Below are 24,459 nucleotides of genomic sequence, written 5' to 3' on the forward strand. Positions count from 1 at the left end.
GAGCAGCAGCCTTTCATAAAAGATGTTAAACAGTAGAAACAAATAAGGCTAATGTTACAGACCTCTGCTGCTTTCTGAATTTTTTGGGCATCTCTTCTTACACAACTCTCTTTAAAAAAAAACACCAGCAACTGGCTGTTTATCTCATAACTGATCATTCTTGGCTAAAATTACTTTGCATTTTCATAGAGTCATGTGATCAGCTGTGTAGTATGCCCAGTTTACATCAAAGATTTGACCCTTTTCAAAGTTGCCCCTTTCCCATATCTAAATGTATCTTTTCATTCATTCTAGTCTCTGGTACAACATACACAAACATTTTAGTACAGTTTCTTTCAGTAGTTTGCCATAATAAAATAGATGTCTCAAATTTCTGGCAAATTTCTATTATATCCCCATACAGGTAACTGGCAGGGTACTGCAAATGGAGACCTCTGATTCCATAGACCCTCTGCTGTAGTCACAAGCAGATGAACAGGAAGGATGTAGTTGATTTATAAAATCCCAGTGTAGCCCAGTCACTAGATAGGGAAACAGAGTGACAATAAGAACTGCCATTCATACAAGCTCAGACCAGGTGTTCCCCTACAACAGGGGAACCCCACAGCAGGGTCCAGAAGAGTGCTACAAGATCACTGTTTCCTTTCCAGAATTACTAGTTGCTCTTTCAGGGTGGTATTTTTAAACAAGCTAAGTGGGTTTTTTTGATCTTTTTACAAACATACCTAAATAATTTAAGTTTTACAAACAGCTCAGCTATGTCAAGTCACCTCCTCTCTTTTTAGCTTTCCAGCTTTGTATTCAGTGTTTTATTTTGCTGAGTTCTGCCTTTACTCTTATGAGTTTAATCTTACAGAGAAGACAAACAGATCCAGTCTGCTTTAAAATACTGCCCTTTAAGGTGTGCTTCCACTTTCAAAAGAGTGCACAAAGTGCAGTGGGAATTCCATGTTTGTGTATGAATGATGCAAAAGAGCTGTACTTGCTTTGCAAAACTGAGGGTGCATTTTTTTAAAAAACGGTGGCTGGCCTAAAAGTCAAGCCTCCGCCAGCCCTTAATTCCCTCACTGACCCCTGTTCAATTCCTTTACATGAAAAGGAGAATCATATGTATATGGTTCTGTAATTAGAAGATTAAAAGAGTTAAGATGGACCCAAGAGCATTCAATTACTTACAAATATTGTGAACAGTAAAACATTCCCCAGAAATATGCAAATACAATTCCAAGCATACAGAGACACAGGAAATGAAAAGATTAAGAGATACTGTTCTGACACAGCTACGTAATGTAGTTAAAATGTGTATTGCAATACTAAACCACACTTGGTGTGTCAAGACTCCAGAGTTCCCAGAACCAGCCCACTCCCCAGCCCAACCAAATCCACATTTTTCATCAAAGAAAATGGGTTTGCATCACAGTCTGGAGAGAAATGCTGTCTCTCACCTGTTAGTCCTGGGTCTGTCACATACTGAGCCTCCAGCACATCAAAGCTTAGCTGGTACTGAAGAGTGCATGGTGGTCCTCTTGTGTTGAGTTACAACTTATGCTAGAGATTTTATTTATTTGCAGAAGCCTGCTTGTGAGAAAGCTAACTTATGGAAAAAAACAATTTTCAATAATTCTTTCAAGAGAAGAACCTATCAGGAAGGAGTAAAAATCATTATAGATAAGTTAGATTTTCTTTTTTTTAGAAGGGCTTATAAGAAGAGATTTAAGTTTCACAAATTATTTAAGGACATAATAAGATTCCTGTGCTTTATCTGCATGGAAATGATAAATATGTATCTTAGAGTGAGGTTACAAGTCAAACTGTATGGAAGCAGATACATTTTGAAAAGCTACCCAGCTAATGGGTGTGTACAACACAGATCCTGCAATTTCAGTTCCGTTTACTCAAAACATTCAGCTTAAAAGCATGATAGGTAATTCACTAGGATAGAAGCAGTGCTTACACTGCTAAGAAAGCCAGTGTTTACCTCTGCATGTTTATTTTTCTTTCGCCACTCTTCCAGATAGAGATGAATCATTTGCCTAAAAGGCAAATAATAGGTTTTACCACTATTTACATGTGGAACATTGCATACAGATATCAAGAGAAACAAAAGTAAAAATCACCAAAATGCAGCCTCAGAGATTATTTTTTAAGGGCCACACAGGAGAACAGTCAGTGGAAATGTGCAGTTAGCTAACAGAAATTAGGCAGGGGAAACTGGTAAAAAGCAAAAGCAAATAAAAATAAGAACCTAGGAATAAACTTCTAAAGATACTCAAGTGTTCTGCTCTTACTGACCTCAGCAGAAAATAAACCCTTTTATGCCTTTCTGATTCTCAACCTTAAATGAGCTACTTCACTTGATGCCAGATCTGGATGGCAACGCATCACAATGTTAAATAATAATTTATATTAAAAGAATGTCCAGGATGTAGGCAACTCTCACGGGAAGGCTCTGTTCCATGCACTTGTGGCATTAGAATCTAGGTAAAAAGGAAAAGCCTTGTCCTATCCAGACTCAGCTGAAAGCCTCCCACAGATACCAGTACAATTAAGCAAATACAACTGCAGTAAGATCACAAAGGTTAGGCACTGCAAAGCAGCAAACACCAGAGTATTTTAAAAAGAGCATTTTAATTTTTTGAAAGAAACAGGTTTCCCGAAATACAGCATCAGAACATTAAGACTAAGTAAGATCTCTGTTTTAATAGAAAACTCAGAAGGATGTAGTATCTCCTCAAATATGAACCTCCACATTCCGCTGCATGTTGCTGTAACAAATTTATCAGTCGTAGCTCTTGTTATGGACAGATGGTTCCTACAGCAAAAATATAGAAAAATAATTTGGATTTGTCACGAGCCGATTCAAGTTTAGAACACCTGTAACTTTTCATATGCAAAAAAATAAATCCAACTAGTCATAGAAAAATGGCTGATTAGGATGAAGAATAGGGCTGTGCATCTGAATAGTCATGACTATATACATTCCAGACTTAAGAAATGAGCATTTTTTCTCAGCCTCATAAAAATAGTTTGTCAATGAAAAATACCAATATGTAATACATCTAATGCAATTTATACTTCAATTTAAAGATCTCAGATTATGGAATAATAAGCTAGAATAAAATGTACTACTTTTTCAAATGTTCTTATATATAACAATACTCTCTGTGTATATGTGTGCATGCATGTACGTGTATACACGCACAGAAAGAGGTGTTGCAGGAAAATTCTACAGGACTATTGGATTTCTTTGCAGACCATAGTATACAGACTTCCTGGGATCCTTCTAACACAGGCTGCTCTGAAAAACAGTAATGTTGACTGGTACCACCACATATCTACAACAGGTCTTTTGCTATTGTAAAGGTAATTATCAGTTAAATTTTCCAATCTAGATTTCATTTTTCTAAGAAGTAAATGCTGCTTTGGTAAGATTCTTTACTGTCATGACAAAGTAACTCTGAACATACTGGGTAAAGACTTGAAAGTATGAATCAATTTTTATAATTATTAAGTAAAAAAGATACCAACAAGTTTTAAGCAGCAACAGATTTAAAATCACTATGTTCTGACTTATTTTCTTCATCAACGAGCCTCTCGAGCAAGAAACTAAAATTAAGAGATTAAATTTCTTTGCCTGCCATCACTGTGACATTTTAAGCCACCAAAGTCACAGCTGGCACTGAAAGAACAGTGGCATCAGCAGAGACATCCATCCTTGCAGGGCATAAGTTGCATTGTGACACCCTGCCAACACTGCCTTGGAAAGGCCTGTGATTTGCTGTGTCTGGCGTATGATGCTTTCGTCGGGTCTTTTCTGAATGTGTTGGATTCTCTGTGGTCCTTGTAGTTGTGGACTGCTCTTGATTTTTCATAGCTCCTTTATTTTTAGATCTGAAGTTGTTATGCTGCTGTCTTCTGTGTTCAGACCTGGAACCACTCTTTATATTATTTTGATCTGCCTCATTACTGGCACCTTGTGACTTAAGAGATCCATTGAGCCGGACGTTTTGGTGCTGTGGGTTGAATCTTCGTCTCTGGCTAGAAGAACCATTCTTCCCAGAAAGAAATTGGATAACTGTTAGGTTATCTGAATCCTTCCAACAGGACAAGAAATACAGCAATCAGAATTAACAAAAATCGGAGAATAAAATTTTCAGCGTAACTAGGAGAGGGAAAACACTACACAGATTTGATTGTTGCCAGAGCTACTTATAACACTTAAAAACTGAAGTATGCTACATCAGAGTAGCCTGAAAATATAGATGGCAGGTTCACCACTGCTGCCAAATTAAAATCTGCCATGATTCCAGAGAGTACTGAAAAGGGGATGAAATACCAGACATCTCAACAGCAGCAGTTAAGAAGCACTGAAGAACTTGATACTGATTTTTGTGCAAAATCACAAAAATACACTTCCTAGTAAAGTATTATGTACATGCTATGGAAAGACTGCAAGAAGAACAGAAATTCACATGTAAATTCAAATCAAGTTAAGAATCCACAAGGTGGAAAGATGTGCATTGTGACATCTGGCTCAGAGGAAGCTTTGATCCTTAGTGGGAAGTGGCTGAACTGTTTATTTGCATGACTGCCAGGGCAGCTGATTCCGTACAAGCAGTGACATTACGTAATGCTCCTACATTTCACTTCAGGCACTTACTTGAGCTTAAAATCCCTACTGGGACAAAATTCAGACCAACTTCAGTGGCAGCTTTACTGAAGCACAACAGTACAAGCTCATCCTAAGGTGCTCTTATAATGATATCGCAAGCAATATAGCATGATACTATAAGCTATATTATCCAGCTTCTGACATAATACTCTTAAACCTGGTAGGATTCCACTTTCAAAGTCTATCTATGCTTCAACAGCTCACCAACTGATGATAATTTGTCAAGGATCAGGAATAAATGTTTCTCCATTGTAGCATGCAGGGCAACTAGCATTATGGAGGCTTTTCTCTTTTCCAGTCCATTAACTGCCACTTGTCACTTCTGAACACCAGACACTGCTCTTTGCTGGTAGGGCTTTTCTGGTATTTCCACCTTGTATGTTCACACTGCCTCAAAAATGAAGCTGGAAAATATATACTTGCATATTTTAAAAATATATTAATTAAATATACTGACACAAAAATGGCATTTGATTTTTTACCTCAAAACTTTCCATGCTGCACATTTTTCCAAAATGTTGGAAATAACAATGTAGTTCATAACTGGTTTCTTACCTGCTTATTTGTCAGGATTCCTTGGGAACAAGATTCTGTAGGATTGGAAGAAAGGTGACGCTGTACTTTAGTGCTGGCTGTTTTATTATCAGAGTTCTTGGCATTACTAGAGGATTTGCGGGTGTGCATATTTTGCTTGCCAGTTGTTGCATGCGAGGTCATTGAAGACAGCACTGAACTACATGGTGTTCTTGAGGAATAGTTGTTCTTTGGGTGAGAAACTATAAAAAAAGTTATTGCATGATCAGTTAAATTATCAACTAAATATAAGGCTGTATTCTTATCCTGCTTACAGTTAATTTTGGTAGCATCGTTCTAGCCTTACTTTAGACAATGAAGCAAGCTAGATAGCTAGAACTGCAATTATGCCATAGCATTGTACTTCTGTGAAACTGCATCGTCATGAAGCGTCTGGAGGTAAAAGAGCCAATGTGGTGGAACTGCACTAAAACTGGAAGGAGCCTGGCAGAAAGCTAGACTTTGGTCATCCAAGAAAACTTTTCAAAATTCCTGGCACCTATTGGTTTGCTTGTGAACTTCTAACCAGTTGAACTGAACACATGCTGTCAGGACTGTCCCATGCACTGCTGCCCTAACAGTAACGCTCCAAATGGGAGTCTTCAGGAAACAAAGGAAGAAACAATGGCAGGAAGTGAGATGTACACCAGTAACTCAACTGCTTGAAGTCAAAGAAGTTGTGCCTGCAGACACCATAGACTAAATTCAATTCCATGATCTTTGGTCATGAAAGTCTGAAGATGCTGATGTTTGTTGTCTATTATATGTACTAGGTACAATACAGGTAATAGCCCTCAAAGCTTATTATGTCTTATTTTTTAAGAAGTCTACTGCCATGCACCAGTACAGATTACGAGTTAGTTAACCTGCTAAAAACCAGCTCTGTGGAGAAGGATGTCGGAGTCCTGGTGGACAAGTTATCCATGGGACAGTATTGTGCCCTTGTGGCCAAGATGACCAATGGTATCCTGGGGTGCATAAAGAAGAGTGTGTCCAGCAGGTCGAGGGAGATTCTCCTCCCCCTCTATTCTGCTCTAGTGAGACCACATCTGGAGTACTGTGTCCAGTTCTAGGCTCCCCAGTTCAAGAGGACCAGAGATTTACTTGAGAGAGTCCAACAGAGGGCTACAAGGATGATTAAGGGATTGGAACACCTGTCTTATGAGGAAAGACTTAGAGACCTGGAGCTGTTTAGTCTGGAGGGGATCTTGTTAATGTTTACAAACATCTGAAGGGTGGGTGTCAAGGAGGGGCCAGTCTCTTTTCAGTTGTGCCCTGAGATAGGACAAGGGGCAAAGGACACAAACTGGAGCACAGGATTTATGTTGCTCATTCCTATCTGAGATGGCTAACAAAGGTTCTTCTGTACCATGGGTATCTATAAAAGACAATTCACTTATCCACTTCATGTGGATCATGGCAGTCAGCACCATCACTATTGCTCATCTCAGTATATTCCTGCTCCCTACTTATTAGCATTTTGAGATCAGCTGATTTCTTAACAACTTCCATGTCTGGATGTGAAGTGCACTGAACAAATCCTTGATTCCTTTCTCTTTGCATTTCCACAAGCTGTTCAAGCTACTTGCTTCTGTGCAATGGCCCCTATGCAGTCCAAAAGATTAATCTAATGATACTGCAGTAAAGTTCTTGTTCTTAATTTGCTGTTTTGATGTTTCTGATTACAGAATTTTCCTGCCTCCTCTGGTGATGACGAATCACTTCAGAGAGACACCTGTTGTTTTATCTAAAAGGTACTTCGATTTTTCTGCTTTTAGAAGGGAAAAAGAAGATGTGGAATAATTTTAGCAACTAAGTACCATCTGTTACTTTTTTTTAAGGCTCTTACTCACTTATGCCAACATCACCTACTTCTCCCATTAGGTGTCCTCTTCAGAAAAATGATGCAATGATCTGCACAATGAACTGAATTTCCTAAGTTCAGTGAGGCTGGCTGTCACTGAATTCTACTGTTCTTCCTTGTCTAAAACAGACTGCTGCACATGGAAGCCCATATAAAAATCCAGCTGCTTGTCATAAAAATGTATTTTTAACAAAAAAGAATGTACAAGGAATGGGTACAACCCACCACTAGGCATTCTGGATATATGTCAGTCTAATAATTTTTGTTTCTTCCTGTCTTTGATTAGCAGTATATGCTGCCTACCCTCTTGTCATGCTTAGAACATGCCTTCCCTTGCACGACCTCTGTGGTTTTTGTTCTGGCTTTTGTTAAAGCCCTCAACAGTGGCTGTTCTTAGCTACAGGCCCAGTATTATCTCTGTTTGAGGGGTACTTGCAGTTCCTAGCAGGGTATGGGCCTCACTGTGAGATGCTCCAAACAGAATACTCTTTTGTACTGAAGAGCTCTTACCAAAGACATCCCAGCAGCATGAGTTGCTCATCTAAGGTCACTGAGGACAGATTAGAGCTAAGTTCTTTAGACGGCCAGGGCACTATTAGTCAACTGTAAGATGGCACTGCTTCCCTGCTAATAGCTGTCCTTTTGACTTCACTGACCTGATTTCAACAGGTCCCCACCAAACTATGCTTCAGTAATGCTTTAGTGAAATGAGGTATAAATAATTAACTTGCATAAATAACTGCAGCTGGAAGTTATTTAGGAAAGTAGTTCAATGAGTTTAAAAAAATTGTCTATGGTTGTATCAATAGCAGCTGTGGTTATGAGTCAGGATAATATTTACAGAATTTTCAATCTCTTAAGCTTCAGGGTATGAGATAAGGTCTATGAGGTGACTGAAGAAGTAGATGCATTTCTGGAAAGCTTGTGCCTTCCTTTGAAACATCCTGGTTGGCCTCAATGAGAGAGAGGACATGGGGTTAGATGCATCTTCAAAGAGTTCTGAAAAAGCAATTCTTACAGTCTAATGAATTAAACTGGTTATGCCTCAAAGGAGTCAGTTCTTCAGTTGTGCAGTCAGAAGATTACATTGGCAGACTGTGTGACATTTTTTCTTTTTTCTGTTTCTAGTAACTCTTCAAAAACAATGATTTTTTTTCTTCCCTAAATGGTTTTTCTTCTGCCAAGATGCACTAGTTTAGTATTGTATTAACAGTTTCTCTCCTGAGTGATGGTACTGATGGGATATCATAGGACAGTAACATCTGGGACAAAGCATTATATAATTTACTTTTTTTTTTTTTGGGTGGGGGGGTATGAGGAGGGGTGGGGTTGTTGTGGAGCATGACAAAAGTAAGAAACAGGCTATCTTGTATTTTTCAGCAGGGACATGATACTTGGAACAGAAAATGAAGCTGAATTTCCAAACAGAAGTGCAGACGATTTGGAATTGAACATTTGGGACTATCTCGAGCTCCTAAAAAACCCAGTGAATACTGTTATGAAGCTTAGGGAGTTACTTCCTGGCATGAGAGATCTGAATTGGTCTCATAACACTATGCTCACACAGAGAAGCTTCTGATTTACTAGTTATTAATAAAATAACTCCAAGCGCTCCCCAAAGCTGACTACTATTTCCACCTGGAAATCCTCTTTAGATGGAAAACTCCAACTGATCTCAGTAATACTGGGAAATCTCTGACAAAGAGGGTACTGTGCACATGCAGATGGACTGTGCAGCACATGTACAGCAAGTTTAACGTGTTGCATATTGTAAAGTTAACTTGTGCATGTCCAGCAAACCTGCTGCAGCCCATTCAGCAAGATTTGGACAGGCTGGAGAGGTGGGCAAAGAGGAACCTAATGAGATTCAACAAGAGCAAATGCAGAGTCCTGCACCTGGGAAGGAACAACAAAATGCACCAGTACAGGCTAGGAGGTGATCTGCTAGAGAGCAGCTCCGTGGAGAAGGACCTTGGGAGTCCTGGTAGACATGGAAGTTATCCATGGGACAACAATGTGCCCTTGGGGCCAAGAAGGCCAATGGTATCTTGGGGTGCATTAAGAGGAGTGTCTCCAGCAGACAGACAGAGGTTCTCCTTCCCCCCTACTAAGCCCTGGTGAGACCTCACTTGGAGTACTGGGTCCAGTTCTGGGCTCCCCAATTCAAGAGGGACAGGGATCTATTTGAGAGAGTCTGAGGGAGGGCTACAAGGATGATTAAGGAACTGGAACACCTGCCTTACGAGGAAAGGCTGAGAGACCTAGGGCTTTTCAGTCTAGAGAGGAGAAGGCTGAGGGGGGGACCTAATTAATGTCTATAAATATATGAGGGCTGGGCATCAAGAAAGCAGGGACAAGCTCTTTTCACTTGTGCCCTGTGATAGGACAAGGGGCAATGGATTCAAACTCGAGCACAGGAAGTTCCACCTCAACATAAGGAAGAATTTCTTTACTGTGAGGGTTACAGAGCACTGGAACAGGCTCCCAAGAGAGACTGTGGAGTCTCCTTCTCTAGAGACTTCCAGGACCTGTCTCTGGATGCCTTTCTAAGTAATCTGCCCTAGTTTTTGTTGTTGTTGTTTTTGTTTGGTTGTTTTTTGTGGGGTTTTTTTGGGTCCTACTCTGGCACAGGGGTTCGATTCAATGATCTTTGGAGGTCCCTTCCAACCCCTAATATTCTGTGGTTCAAGACCCTCGGTACGAAAAATCACCAGCACTTACTTTCTCCACAGAGCTGAATTTGGGTCTTCAGCTGTTCTGTATCACAGGAAAATCGGGCAGACCTGCCCAGCTCTTCATCATATTTCCGTTCACTCACAAAGTGCTACAAGAATACAGACAAATTAAGAGTGATTTGCATTCTGAGCAAAAGACTATATAGAAGGTACAGAAACCAGTCAATACTTCCCTGAAGTTCACTTTAAGGCTCAGCAAACTCTTGACCCTGCCCCGTACACAGGAACTCTATGGAAAACCATGTATTTTCCTATCAGTACCAAGTGACATGTCTTACAGCCTAGCAACAGGTGGATCACTCCCACATTTGAGAAGTGGGTCATTTCATCAGAGAATGCTTTTCATCACTGAACTTGAAGCTATCAGGTTTACTTGTTAAGTGAATCTGATACATGAAACACGAACAGCAGAACTCCCCTCTGCTCCACTTATGAGGGGACAGCTACACTTCTCTGAAAGTGTCTGTATGCTGTCCAGGGGTGCTATAATTCTTTAATAAGGCAATGCTTTCCCCACGGAAAGCCAGTTACACTTCGGTCCATGGCAGGAATTCACAGCCTGGGCACGTTAAGTTGACAACACTTTATTGGCTTTAAATATCCAAGCAGAAGTGAATGCCTGACCTTAATTTCAGCCCTGAGTTCAGACAGTTGTGCTTCAGCCATCTGACTGGCTAGGTCTGTCAGTCTCTTCAGCTCCTCAGCTTTCTTCTGCCGAGCAGTCAGGATTTCCACTGTCAAATACCAACAGTCAATTATTAACAGGAAGGTAAATTGCTCTGTAATTCATTACTCTTTGGGCACTGACACCATACACATCACATGCGAGACAAACACACACATCTCAGACCCCCAAATTCAACTGGACTTTTAACGTGCTGCTTGAACAGATTAAATTAATCAGTATATTTAACTGAACTGCCTGATATTGAAAAAGATCTGGAGATGGGATAGCTGTCAGAAAATCAAAGTTAAACTAATCCTTCAACATTTAGACAAACAGGGGCAGAGACCCGTTTTTTGAGTTTTCCAGAGCTTTATTTTTAAGCACAAATCCAGGGAGCCTTCCATAGAGACATGGAAAGAAGCATTACTTTGAGTCAACAGCCTGTTTCTGAAGACATGCTGTATTTTATTTACACAGGGGCATTTCAGTTCCTCTGAAAAAAATCTGTTCATATATAGCTTACGTTAAAATCACTGGCACTGTGATTTTGCTTTCAAGTACAGAACATACACAGTTGCCACTTCTACAGCACAGCAGTATTACAAAGGTCAACAGTCTTTAGGAAAAAACAAAATATTCACTACTGCCCATCTTGTACACGTTATATAAAGAAAGAGTGAACATTCTTAAAGGAAAAGAGTAATCATGAACCACAAAGCAATGGTCCACCTACATGCAGCATAACATGACCTTACAATTTTGGTGAAAATGTAAATATATGCAAACTCTATTACCTATGTGGTAACTCAATGAAAAAGTAACAGCTGATTAATTGGCTGGTGTGATCAGCCCTTACAGCAGGTAGGAGAGATAGCATCTAAATGTAAAATAATTACAACCATAGTTTTTGTCTAGAGCTTATGTCATTCACAGTGAGTGGTAGTTATCGTAAACTATCCTAAGGCCACAGACTCCATTGCAGCTGTGTAGACTTTGGATTCTTGTGCCACAACTTTTCAGAGCAGATTTGGCAAGTCACCTAACCAGCACATACTTTGTAATGCAGATTTTTAGGTAAGAATTAATGATACTTCACAGAGTTTGTTTCTCAACCCATTATTATTTAGTTAATCAGATGGCACCTTCTTTTGGAAGTATTACAGAATTATTTGGGCTGGAAGAGACCTTGAAACGTCATCTAGTCCAACCCTTCTTCAATGAGCAGGGAAATCTTTAACTAGATCAGGTTGCTCAGAACCCCATCCAACCTGACTCTGAACATTTCCAGAGATGTGGTATCTTACCACTTCTCTGGGCTATCTGTTCTAGTATTTCACCAACTACAGCACGGTCCAGCAGCTGCAGAAAGACAGAGCTGCAGCTGTACAGCTGTGTGGTAGCAACCAAACCCCACAACAGAGTAGTACATGTCACACAGGGCAGGGAAGGCAGAGGATGGCTACAGTTCCTTTAGCCCTATGGCTAAATCTCTACCTACATTATTACTTACGCTAAGAAAAGGTGTGTATCTATATCTCAAGCTGATCTTTAAATTTTTTTTTTTTTGTGGAATGTGATCTACAAATCTGAGAAACTTTTATCAGAATACACTAACAGTTAACTAGCTTTTTTCCACGTCTGATAGTTCTGCTTTTTTGCAGGTAATGCTAATATTCTCTTCCCCCAAGGTCAGTATCCCCTTTGCTGAAATGACTACCCAAACCACACAATCTCATCTCATACCGACACATCTCTGAATGAGATCCAAACAAATACCAATTAAAAACAAATAAAAAATAAAAAAACCCACTTGAAATTACCGTATTTGGAAATTTTACCATTATTGACAGCAATAGTAAGACTACCCACTGTAAAATAGTCCTCCAATGCAGCAGCAGAGATGTGAAAATAAATAATAATGTAAATCTGGGTTAGTGTGTTACAGTGCTGTAACAACTTCCTGCCTGAAGTTCTGAAAGCACTTGAAAAGCCTGTAACAGCCTCGAGAGACAGCAGAAACTCATGTCACATGTGGAGTCAGCATGAATGCAGGGAAATAGAACCTGCCATGTGCAAATGCAGCACTTTGCATGCCTGTAGATTAAAATTAGGTTTACTTTCCACAAAAAGTACTACTATACCTGGCCAAGATTAATGAATGGGCCCTATGATACCATTAGCCCTGGACAGTGGATTTCCAAAACGTGTTTTTGTTTATGCAGTTAGGGCTTAGATCTATGTCTGCTGATATCAATGGGAATTTTACCATTGATTTTCCTGTGAGTGGGCACTTGCCCTGTAGCTGATTATGGCTACCTGCTCTCTACAGGTAACCAGAAAGTTGCTGATATGTTTTCTATCCACAAATCCTCTCCAGAATAACAAAGAACTCAAAATTCACATCTATTTCATGTTCGTACTACGAAAGTTTGCATACAAAATTTGAAAAATAAACAAATGCCAAGATTTGCTGTAAGAACTCCTAGCTTTGAGTTTCTACACATATATAACTGCAAGAGACTTAACTAGCAATGGAAGATTTAGATTATATATTTTTTTTTTAAATAAAAATTTAGCTAGTATACATTTGTGAAGTAATTGAGAGTTCTAAATGCAAACTGGTAAATCAAGAATGTTAGATGTATTTGCGACCCCTCCTGGAAGGACCTTAAATTCACAAATCAATAAAAGGATTGTATGCAAACACAGCAGTGATATATATATTTTTTCATCTGTCAGGCAAAGTATCATTCTAACAATATTTTGATTACTCTTCAGTTTCTTGCTTAGCAATCTCTAATAAAGTGCATCCCCTTGATTACTAAGCCACAAATAGGGTATCTCAGGCAGATATTGTGGTATCCTAATACACTGCTCATCTTGCTGCTTTTTTTTTTCCCCAAACCAGAATATATATCTTTTACCTATGCAAAAAACAGAGATGACATGGAAGTCTGGAATCAGATCAACTCCCACAGATTTCAGTAAACAAATGTCGGTTTGGAAGTTTTTTTGGTTCTAATTCATAAGCTTGATCACTATCCCTTAAAGCTATGCAAGGCCACACAATAACATATTCCCCATGTAATTTTCAGCATTCTAACTTACATATGTAATATAAGCAAGCAAAGAGTGATTAAGGAAATGGAAAAGGACTAATCAACAAACCACAGAAATAAGAAAAAAGAAAGCGGTCAAAAAGCTCTGATGAGAAAAGCAGAAGCAATAATTAATTTAAATCTAACTTATATCAACTTCTGGTTTACTTTAATTTCAAAATATTAAGATTTTTATGCACAATCTTTATAGATAGAAACTATAAAGAAACTATCCCAAAACATCAGACTTATTTGATTGGATAAAAATACAAGCTGCTAACCAAATTTATACATGGTACAATTTTCTGTCAAACAAAACAAACATTTCCATTAATATTCCAAAAGTTCCCTGTGTAATTTTTTTACTTACTGGCTTCTTCTTTAACTTTATCAATTTCTGCCATCAATGACACTTCTTTGTCTACAATGCTAAAACAAGAAAAAAAAAGAAAAAATCCATAATTTAATCCATGCTAGAACTTCATCAAATCAAAAGCAGTAACTACACAAATACTTCAGAACTTAGTTATGGGCAATCTTGAAATAATTGAGATTTTTAAAAATGGAAGCTGAATAAACAGCTGGCCTGCTCACATGTCTGCACAGATGTAGAAGTCACTCTGATTGAGCTTTTCTGCATGGCCTGGGCACAGCAGTCCCCAAAGAACTCAAGAGCCTCTTCCCTAATTAAGCAAGATTTCATATTGCTGCTGACCAGGTTAATACAGTGGATCACTAACAATAAAACAGATTTGAAGCTGTGTGGAAAGAGGTCCTTCTATTCCTTAAATAGAGATATTTGTGCAAAATATGTAAGGATAAACAAGAAAATGCTTTGTAATGAAAATAAGCATGGATGTATCTCTATAATAGAGGTTGGCTCCTTGCCCCACATTCTCCGGGACCAGGGAGGTCTGGTTCCAGTTTTACCTGGCCTTTCTGACGGTCTCATGTGCCTGTCCTTTCACAAATCTCTGGTGTGCAATCCCTGACTGCTTTTAAGTTGCAAAAGTTCAAACTGATGAGGTAGGTCTACTGAGAAGAGACAGTGGGTCTGGTAAATTGTTCATGTCATCAACCCAGCAAGATTGTTCAGTGAAATAACACCACTGCAGAATACTCTTCAGTGGATAGTGTCTGATGTGACATTCCATTTTCCCCTCAGTAGTTATTCTTAGTTATGTTCATGTTTAATAACCACCAATGTTTATGTTTGCATAAATCAAACTCAAGCAGCTGTGGGGGAAATAATAAAAAATGAAACCAGGCACATGCTCAAGGGAAGACTGGAGTTCTCAACACTTTAAGTAAAACCATTCTTAAACCTAAGCTTTTGTACCCAGTGAAGACACTGAGTGAACTGGTTTATATCAAAAGGAAGATGCTATAGAAAACTCAAGAACAAAATATTTGTCTAAGCAAGAAAGCAAAGATCCTACAGAGTTCACTGAGCAACAACCAAAGACAGAATACTTACAGAGAGGAGAACTGGTGAGTTGTTAATTACAACATGAAAATATTAGGATGCAAGCAGCGCTGGGAACACATGGAGGACACACAGCTGACAATAAAATTACAATGTAACATTTTTCTGTTTCATACACATAAACAAGACTAAAAATAGTGTTTTGGCCTGCCAGATCAATTTCGTGTGACCTATACACCAGAGAAAATAAAACAGCGGGGTTTTTTACAGTAGAGCAAATCAGTTAAGAGGCACACATGCAGAATGAAAGGACACACTTGTTCCACTTAGCCTTCAATATTCTCCAGGCATAAGCATTAAGCTTCGACTCCAAATAGGCAGGTGATTATTTCAGCTTGAGAATCTAAATAGCCATTGCTTCTCAGAATTAATCTATTTTCACTAAGCTTTTGTAACTACATGGTAAAATAAAAATCCTTTGCTTTAACAACAGGGTGGCTGAAATAAGTTTTGTAAGCTTTCATCTGTTTCTACTCTTCACAAAGACAGTTTTTAATATTCTTTAGCATTTTCCCCTCTATTTAGAAAGTATGCACATTTTTGTTTCTGCTATTAGAGAAATGCCTCCTTAGTGTACTGCACAGGTTATATAAACAGAAACTTTCGGCTGGAAAAAATATTCAAGCAACAAGCTCACAAACACATTGCTCCTCAGATCCATATTTTGGCCTGGTTCCTTCCATGTTCTCTGTCTTCTCCCCACTCCAACAATGCATCCTTGCTTGCCCCTAACATTCTGAGGCCAAATAAAACCACTTTTAATACCAGAACAAGGCCATAGCAATCCTATATTTATATATTTTAATGTCTGAGCTCATCTGTTACTAGACAGTTTTCCACTGCTTTTTAGAGTGGTCTCTAGTGGACAGAGAGAAGTGTTTGGTTTTTGTAGTAGCAGAGACCAGGACTGACGAATTTGATGGAGAACAACCATGTCAGTACTTCCCCTGTGGCTACACAAACTAACATTGGGAAAACTAAAAAATAAAATTATAAAAGTTGTTTGGTGCCTTTGTCAATATGAGACTAGTTAATGTGATAAACTGAGTTTCTTTAATGGACAGATCTTCATGGGGTTGCCCTTCCCTGAAGACAATGCAGCTGTACCAACGTATACCAGCTGAGGACATGGACTCTCTTGATAAAAGGAAAGGAACATACTGGTGCTCATCTAGAAGTGTACAGCCACATTTCTCAGCTTGGAAATAATTAATTACTATGTGTCATGGAATTATGGGGGAAATGAACATTTCTTTAGAAACATCATAGGCCAACGAGCACTAGGAAATGCTACGTTTCTTCTTAGTTCACATAAGGGTCAATTATTAAGGAAACAGGGTAGGAATCAATTCCTTTCCAGTCACATAGAGCACCTCAGTGCAAAACTGACCAACTCCCCCTCCATCAAGAACTTAGCAAAGTTATAAAAAAAATGACAGAGAGGAAGCCGGGAAACGGGACTGGAAAAAAAAAAAGGTTGAAAGACAAAGCAAGTACAAAGAGACAACTAAATGCTAACAGATACACTATGAAAAAAATCAATGGATCAAATCTTGTCTCTTGCTCCTACCAAGGTCCCACTGTTTTCACACAAAGCTCAGAAAGCCACCCAAGCTGAACAGCTTCTTAACTCATGAGAAGCTTAACTGATTTTAGTATATTTTCTGAAATAATGCCCTACTCTACATCAATAGGATGATCACAATCAGATCACAGTGAGAACTGCTCAAAGCTCAGGTCAGCAGTACCTCTTGGGAACACATTTTTTTCAATGCTTCTTAGTGTCTACTTAATACCAAAATGTTATGTCAAGCTGGTTCACTACTGTGCACAGCCTGCAGCCATCGGTGTGCTGTGGAGAACTGGATACTGGGTGCTATGGGAACTTGCCTCATACCCACATATCAGCAGATCTGGGCTCCAACAGAACAAGGAACAGAATGCATTTCAGGCCTAGACGCCTCAGCGAAGACGGTCTGCCAATTCCTTCCTCTCTAGTTATGCTGTTTCTCTTGGGTTTTCTATAGATGTTAGGAACCAGGGTTAAAATCATAAACATTTCTTTAGCTGAGGTTCTAGAGAGGTCTTACCCTTGTCATTTTTTTCTGATTACTGCCAGCACTAACATTTTATCGGGCTTCAGCCATCCCTCCTCTTTCCCTCCAACATCAGCATTTCAGTATATCCCATAAACCATTTGAGACTCCCATGACAAATGCACAACTTAGCACCCCCACTTCCCTCTCTGAACCTATTGGAATCCATGCCCTCATCATCAGCCCATTGGCTCCCCTGCTGCAATAACATTTGTCAGTTCTGCTGTGGGTGTTCAGTTTTTTATGACACTTTCATAATATTCACTGGAGCAAATACTGTGACTCAAATCTCTCCTCCCATTGACCAGCCTCAAAGATAGATTTGAATCAGTTGAGTCTTATATTTCATGACTGATGCTGGAGCTAAAATAGAGTAACACTACTATATCTTTCTTTCCTGTCTCCTTTTGCCATGCCTCTTCTGAAAAGAATGATTATATTCTTCTCTCACCCCTCACTCTCTCAGGATTGGGGCCTGGGTACCAAACTCTAGCTGTCAGGATTGTATCATTATTCACCACAGGTGATTTATCTGCAGTCTGGAGCAAAGGGTTCAGCATTGTTTGATTTTATTATCCAGATGAAATTTTGAGGTGGAAGTTCAGGAAGGAGATAATTTTGTTGGAAGAAAACAGCAACGCAGACAGTTAAGGTAGAGGACACGCAAAGTGGGGCAGGACACAGACAGTGCTTGTGCTGTAGAGATAAGAGATGCAGCAGGAGAGAGAGTGGCTCTATAGGATTAGTTTTGCTGAAGTGATTCTGAAGGCAACATCAGAAGTGTCCTATTTGTGGTCAAACGGACAGTACTCATGCCTTGGACTTATGCAAGCTAGCAGAATTCACACTTAGTACACAATGGCAAAAGAGCTGCAAATGCCAAACTGCAGTGAGTTGACAGCACAGCAATGACAGAGGTAAATTATGCTGACAGCTGCCTTATTTCATAGTTCCATACTCAGAACAAATTCTGTATTTGTTCTGATATTAGTATAAACAAATAAATCTTCCTCTAGTTTACTGCATGAAATTTAGTGCTTGCTCAGAGAAAAAAAATAATTTTTTTTTAGTCAGCTGCAATAGCTCAAAATTCCACTATAATGATTAAAGCTATCAGTGACTCTTCAGAAAAGCTGCTTTGGATTGCCAGGCTGACTGACATAGCTTTACTGATGAGAATCACAAGGGTTCCAGATGACCAGAATCTCCTCTTTCCTTCTGCCTCTTCTAGGCTTTCTGAAAAACCTGTTTTGCCTGGAGAAATGGGGAAATAAAAGACCAAGCTGACATGGAGGAAAACACGTTGACACAACTCACAAAGTAAGGGAGAGAGGTAACCATTAAGAGCACAGCTCAAACAAGTCATTTCAAAACCCTGTTAAACACCTCAGAACACCCATTTTCTTCTTGAGGTGTTTAATAAGCTTCACTCTTTCCTGAACCAGCTTTGTGCACAGTTTGAGAATGAATGTTGTTTTGGAGACTGAGGAGGACACAGTCAGCTGTGGCACTCTAAACAACTGTAGCAGGGCTATTAATCTGGAAGGGGGAAAAGAGTTATTTTTTTCATGGGCATCCTCTGAGGTCTGGTTCAACAGGTGAGATGCTGGAACACTGAAGTACAGAAGGGAGTTAGCTGTGGGATACTGGTGGAGTTTGACATCTTAGCCTTCAAAAAATACACTGCACCCTTTTCCAGTGACTTTGCTCTGTCAGCAGAGTGACCCCAGTGGCTCATTAAAGTTGTGCTAGTTAACAATCTGATGACAACCTCAAGCAAGGTTGAGGGACACCAGTACTGTCACTGTTTCTGCTATATCCAAGCTGAGATTACATAGAAACTCATAGGATAGTCTTGATAAGCTTAGTGTTGGTTTTAAGTACTAAGTTTTATTTCATGTACACATTTCCTTTCTACCACTAACATATTTCACCCACAGGTGGGGTGAAAAGACAAGTGATAAGAACCTCTAAGCCAACTGTGTATTTCACAAAGAAAGCCCCCACCTCAATCCAAAAAACCAGAACTGTCCTTGTCAAACTTTCACCACAAGGAACTAGAATGATGTGATGGGAATGTAAATATAAAGGCCAAACACCTGCAATGGGTGATTACAAGCTTGATAGGTCTACTGAACAGTCATGCTATTTTGTAATTGGAGAAATGATGCTTCATTTTTTTTCATAATGTTTTCTTTATACTAATAAAGCTGTAGGAAAAGCTGTTGTTACATCATGTATTTCGTAATGTCTCAATAACATTCTTTCAGTTCATGGTACTTGAGGATTATTATTTGATCACTACGTTAGCCCATGCACAATGTTTACAAAGCAAACCAGATTACATGAATTTTCATTCTAACCACAAACACTGTCTGACAATAAGCAGATAAAGAGAAAACAGAATAAATCAACTTCACTGAAGTCCTTCCCTCTGCAGCCCACCATCTGGTAAAAATAAAAATGTCCAAAAGCTTTCTATTATTTACGTTTATTTTGTGTAATTCTTTATCAACTTTCACTAATATTGCTCTTTTTAGCAGCCAGCTAGCACAGCAGCATCTGGTAAAGCCATCTGAAGATTTATTTGAGGACCTCTTTACAAGCAATTAGAAATCTACTGCCTGATCATAAAGTTATTTAAGCTGAAAACTGACACAGAAAATCTCTTCCTGAAAGAATACTTCTAAATTTTATTTAATTAGAAATTATGGCTTCACCTCAGGATTTGGCAGTTGTACTAATTGTATGAGTTGTACCATGATTGTTAGCATCCTGCGTATTTTTACATAAATTTGTAAAACATTTTTTCCTCTCTGAGGCTCAGTTCTGCTTCGACTACTGAGGTATGCGAGTATCTTACTTGCTTTATATATTTTAGCCTGAAGTCCAGGGTCCTTGTTGTTGGGCTCCTGCTACTTGGGAGAGGTAATTTTCCCAAAAGCACCCTGGTGAGTGGCCACAAAGAAAGCAGAATAGTCTTGCTGTTTGGTCTAACACCTGTTGAAATTTCTTTAGTTAATATTCCCTATATGTGTTTAATAAGTTAAACCAGTCGGACAATGACATGAGAAAGGATATATTAACTTTTAATCCACAATTACATGCATAAAAGCTACAGTCTACCTACACGGCTCCAAAAAGTACATATGCTCTTGTTTACTAAGGATGACAAAACAAATCTACGAATGACTGAAAGAGAAAAGGCGAGATGCAAGGTCATAAAGTATGAACAACAGGCTAAGAGACCATGTAATCCACCTTTGGATTTCACCTCTGTAATCTGTCTTCATAAGCTTAGTAAAAAATACAGGGATGAAGCAAGTATCTAAAGTATCTGTAAAAGGCAAAGGGGCCAGAAGGGACTTTATCTATCTCATTGAAACCTAACCCCCCTAAATTTCACGAGCTGTGTCTCTTCTTTCCACTAATGCACAGCAAGGATAATCCCAAACTGCCAGAGGTTGTGAGAAGAGATCAAGCCCCTCTCCCAGTGCTGCAGTTAGTAAAGTCACAACTATGTTCTTTTAAATTACTTCTTCCCCATTCAACCACTCCTCTGCTTTACCTTAGGAAACAATAGAAAACTGCTTTATCGCCCCCAAAACATACAGTAAATGCTTTCTAGTTGTTTCCTGAATGTATTTTAATATATTTCAAAATTGTTAGTGTTGCCAAACTCAATTTTTCCAACATAATGTCAATTTTTTATCCAGCCTATGGTGGAACTTTTAACTGGGTTTTGTTCACTCCAAAAGTTGTTGACTGTGCTGGTTTTCCTGCTCTTTATAAAGCATTGGATATACCAATGTGTTTGAGATGCAAAGAGCAGAGGAAGCTTGTCCTTTTTTTTTGGTCCAGTTCTGAATGCAGTGTAATTAAACATGGCCCTTACTATTTTCTACAGACTATTTTCCATTTGTGGTTGGAAGCAGACTGCATGGGCAAGTAGCAGATGTTTCCTTTTAGTTCTCCATATGACTGTGTAGATGCCCAATATGTGAAAATTATTTTCTGGCAAGGGATGTTACAGGGAACTGGCTCCCTTTGTGTTCTACATATTTCACTCAGATTTCCTGGGGCTCTCTCTTTATCCCCAAGATCATTATTCAGTCTCTTGGTGGAAAAGTGAGAACGTAATTATAGCATAGTGGTTTTAACCTTGACAACAAATGTCTCAAGCACACTCCAGTGAGAGGGGAGTTCACTTAGCTATTCTGACCTTCCCTTGCAACTCAAGCATTATTTGGTGTTCTTCTTTTCCTTGCCCTACACTACTTTGAAACATGGCTATGCTCTGACATGCTTTACATGCACGCAGTAAGTGGAGCAGCTTACATTCACGCTCACACAAAGGTATTCTTGATAATTATACTACAAAGCTGGATGCAATGAAAAGAAATACTGGCTCAGGGAGTACGATTAAAACAATCTTCCTCGTAACTTGCAGGTGCACCTATGAGTCTAAGAAACTGCCCTTCAACTTGCTCCATCCAGTGAAAGCAATGTCACAGAAAACCCTGCAAAAGCAGAGATGATGCCAGTACTAGGTCACAGCAGAAGCACAATCCACACAAGACTGCAAAAGTTTTGTCACAGATTGGGGCAAAGTGCCCTGCCTGGTTCAGTCCATGGCCTGTAAAATGCTCTGGTGTCTTCTGGCACGAAAAGCACTATATTGAAGCAAGCAATTATCACTTGTTCTGAGCATGCAGAGAACTACTGCAGTTGGCAGGAACTCCCAAGTGAGCTGACTATGGTGTTTTTAAATAACTATGTTCTAGAAGATGTTTTTTAACTCCATTTCATTGAAAAATTAAATGCAGAAGCAAGCACTCAATTTTCCCCCCCCCAAGCATTTACAGGTGTTCACAGCACACCTGCTCCAAGCCACTCCTTTTTTAGATTGTGGAAGGATAGCATGCACTGTTTCACCAGAGAGGTGACTTTTTAAATAGCAGCATAGTACTGACTGTCTGCCGGAGTAACTTTTCTTCATTGATTAGGTCAAGCTGTAAAATACTGAGCCAGGCAGAGACATGGACTTCAACTGGCACCTATCACTCAACAACTTCTACTGCTAAAAGGAAAAGTTCTTGTACATCTTTCTGCTGAAGGTTTTAGGCCATATGTGCTATTAATTTATCTCCATAATGGTTTCATATGCTATACAGAAGTAGGAGGAAGACACAAGATGTTATGCTTGCACTTCATCCTTTCAGTGATTAGTAAAACCATTACAGAATCACAGAATGTTAAGGGTTGGAAGGGACCTCGAAAGATCATCTAGTCCAACCCCCTGCCAGAGCAGGATCACCTAGAGCACATCACACAGGAATGCGTCCAGGTGAGTTTTGAATGTCTCCAGTGAAGGAGACTCCACAACCTCTCTGGGCAGCCTGTCCCAGTGCTCTGACACTCTCACAGTAAATAAGTTTTTCCTGATGTTTATGTGGAACCTCCTATGTTCCAGTTTGCACCCATTAAACCCTTGTCCTATCACTGGACACCACTGAAAAAAAGCCTGGCTCTGTCCTCTGACACTCGCCCTTAACACATTTGTAAACATTGATGAGGTTGCCCCTCAGTCTTCTCTTCTCAAAGCTAAACAGACCCAGCTCCCTCAGCCTTTCCTCATCAGGGAGATGTTCCACTCCCTTAATCATCTTTGTGGCTCTGCGCTGGACTCTTTCAAGCAGTTCCCTGTCCTTCTTGAACTGTGGGGCCCAGAACTGGACACAATATTCCAGATGTGGCCCCACCAAGGCAGAATAGAGGGGGAGGAGAACCTCCCTTGGCCTACTAACCACACCCTTTCTAATACACCCCAGGATGCCATTGGCCTTCTTGGCCACAAGGGCACATTGCTGGCTCATGGTCATCCTCCTGTCCACCAGGACCCCCAGGTCCCTTTCTCCTACACTGCTCTCCAGCAGGTCAGCCCCCAGCCTGTACTGGTACATGGGGTTGTTCTTCCCCAGGTGCAAGATTACAAGATTAAAAAAATATTATTAGAAAGTCCAAAAGATTATTGACTCTTGAAATGCATTTTTTTAATCTGACCTTGATAGTAAAAGCAAAAAGGAAGACACTGTGTTTCAGCAATCAGCTGCAATGCAAGATTAAAACTTCTGACTTCATTTAGCTTCACTGAAACCCCTTAGACGGTGACAGCTGTGTGTAACAGGAACTGGTTAAGCTCCCATCTAGGTTAAAGTATTCAGCTCAATCAAGTATTGCCTGCTGTCCTGACCACTTAGTTGCTGTTATATGTTTATCTGTTGTACATCTCAATCAGTCCACACTCCAGTAGCAATGGGGAGAATAACCTGCAAAAAGCTTCAGAATCACTATCAGAAAGAAAATGAGGTATCATTGTCATGCCCTTGCTTTTGGTTACTCCCTAGCAGTCTGGGAGGAACAATTTAGCTGATTTGCTTCATTATTCCTTGATAGATAAGTCGACTGTGTCACAGTGAAATTCCCATACCATGGCAGGTGATAAATATGCAAGAGGCTGAATGCTCACTTAATAACCTTATCCTCCTGCTACCACTAGTGATACTTTGTTCAGTTTTGAAGCAAGGAAACTGCCATGTACATATCATAAACAAAATAATTTAGCCCAGGAATACAATGTGTTGACTAAGGTCTCAGGTGATTTTTACTCAAATCCAGTGAATCTATGGCAGTTGGCAGCCAGCTTTTGTCAACAATGCGTTAAAGACAGTTGTTCCTGTCTTTTTCAGAGTTTAACCACAAGGTCATATGAAATATCCCAAAACTGTTAAGGTGTTAAGAAATGTATTTTACTGTTTAATCCAATCTTTCCCTTCATTAATTTCAAGAAAAAACTAAATATTAGGTTTATGAACTGCCAAAAGCAATGTAGCTTCCACTGAGATTTCCATAAACATGTCCTGACATTACATTATACTGTCCTTGCTGCAAAAAAAGAATGGTGGGATAAGAAGCAAAGATGATAGAAAATGGAGAGTAAAGGACTGGCTGCCAAAAAAAGACAAGACTAAATAATAAGTATAGAAAGAAGATATTTAACAGAAAACTCCATAGACAGGACTTTTGGAAAAGCTTTCATTTGTTCAGATGGGCTGGCACTGAACTTGATACAGAAGAATTAGGTCAAGATAGATCACTTAGGAAAAACAACATAGTGAGATTTTTTTCAAAGAAATGTATTTTTGTCCTGTATCTATGTATTTAAACATTCACTTATGCATATATTACTTGCTGGTTGGTGAGGAGTT

At 39.4% G+C, this 24,459-nt stretch overlaps 1 protein-coding gene across 8 annotated transcripts in view; it reads right to left on the minus strand.

Annotated features, from left to right (window-relative positions):
* Positions 1-2,609: 2,609 nt before the first annotated feature.
* The window catches only part of SPATS2L (spermatogenesis associated serine rich 2 like), a 155,490-nt gene continuing 133,640 nt past the window's right edge, over positions 2,610-24,459 (minus strand). For 7 of the 8 annotated variants that reach the window (XM_051623634.1, XM_051623638.1, XM_051623632.1 and 4 more), the window contains 5 exons: positions 13,980-14,038; positions 10,469-10,578; positions 9,831-9,933; positions 5,228-5,448; positions 2,610-4,052 (listed from right to left, as the gene is read on the minus strand). In XM_051623634.1, coding sequence (XP_051479594.1) covers positions 3,654-4,052; positions 5,228-5,448; positions 9,831-9,933; positions 10,469-10,578; positions 13,980-14,038 — 892 coding nt within the window. In that variant the 3' untranslated portion in view covers positions 2,610-3,653. The remainder of the gene's footprint in view (positions 4,053-5,227; positions 5,449-9,830; positions 9,934-10,468; positions 10,579-13,979; positions 14,039-24,459) is intronic. The other variant, XM_051623639.1, reaches the window with a different exon arrangement.

Source organism: Apus apus, chromosome 6 (genome assembly GCF_020740795.1).
Source record: "Apus apus isolate bApuApu2 chromosome 6, bApuApu2.pri.cur, whole genome shotgun sequence".
NCBI classification, from domain to species: Eukaryota; Metazoa; Chordata; class Aves; order Apodiformes; family Apodidae; genus Apus; species Apus apus.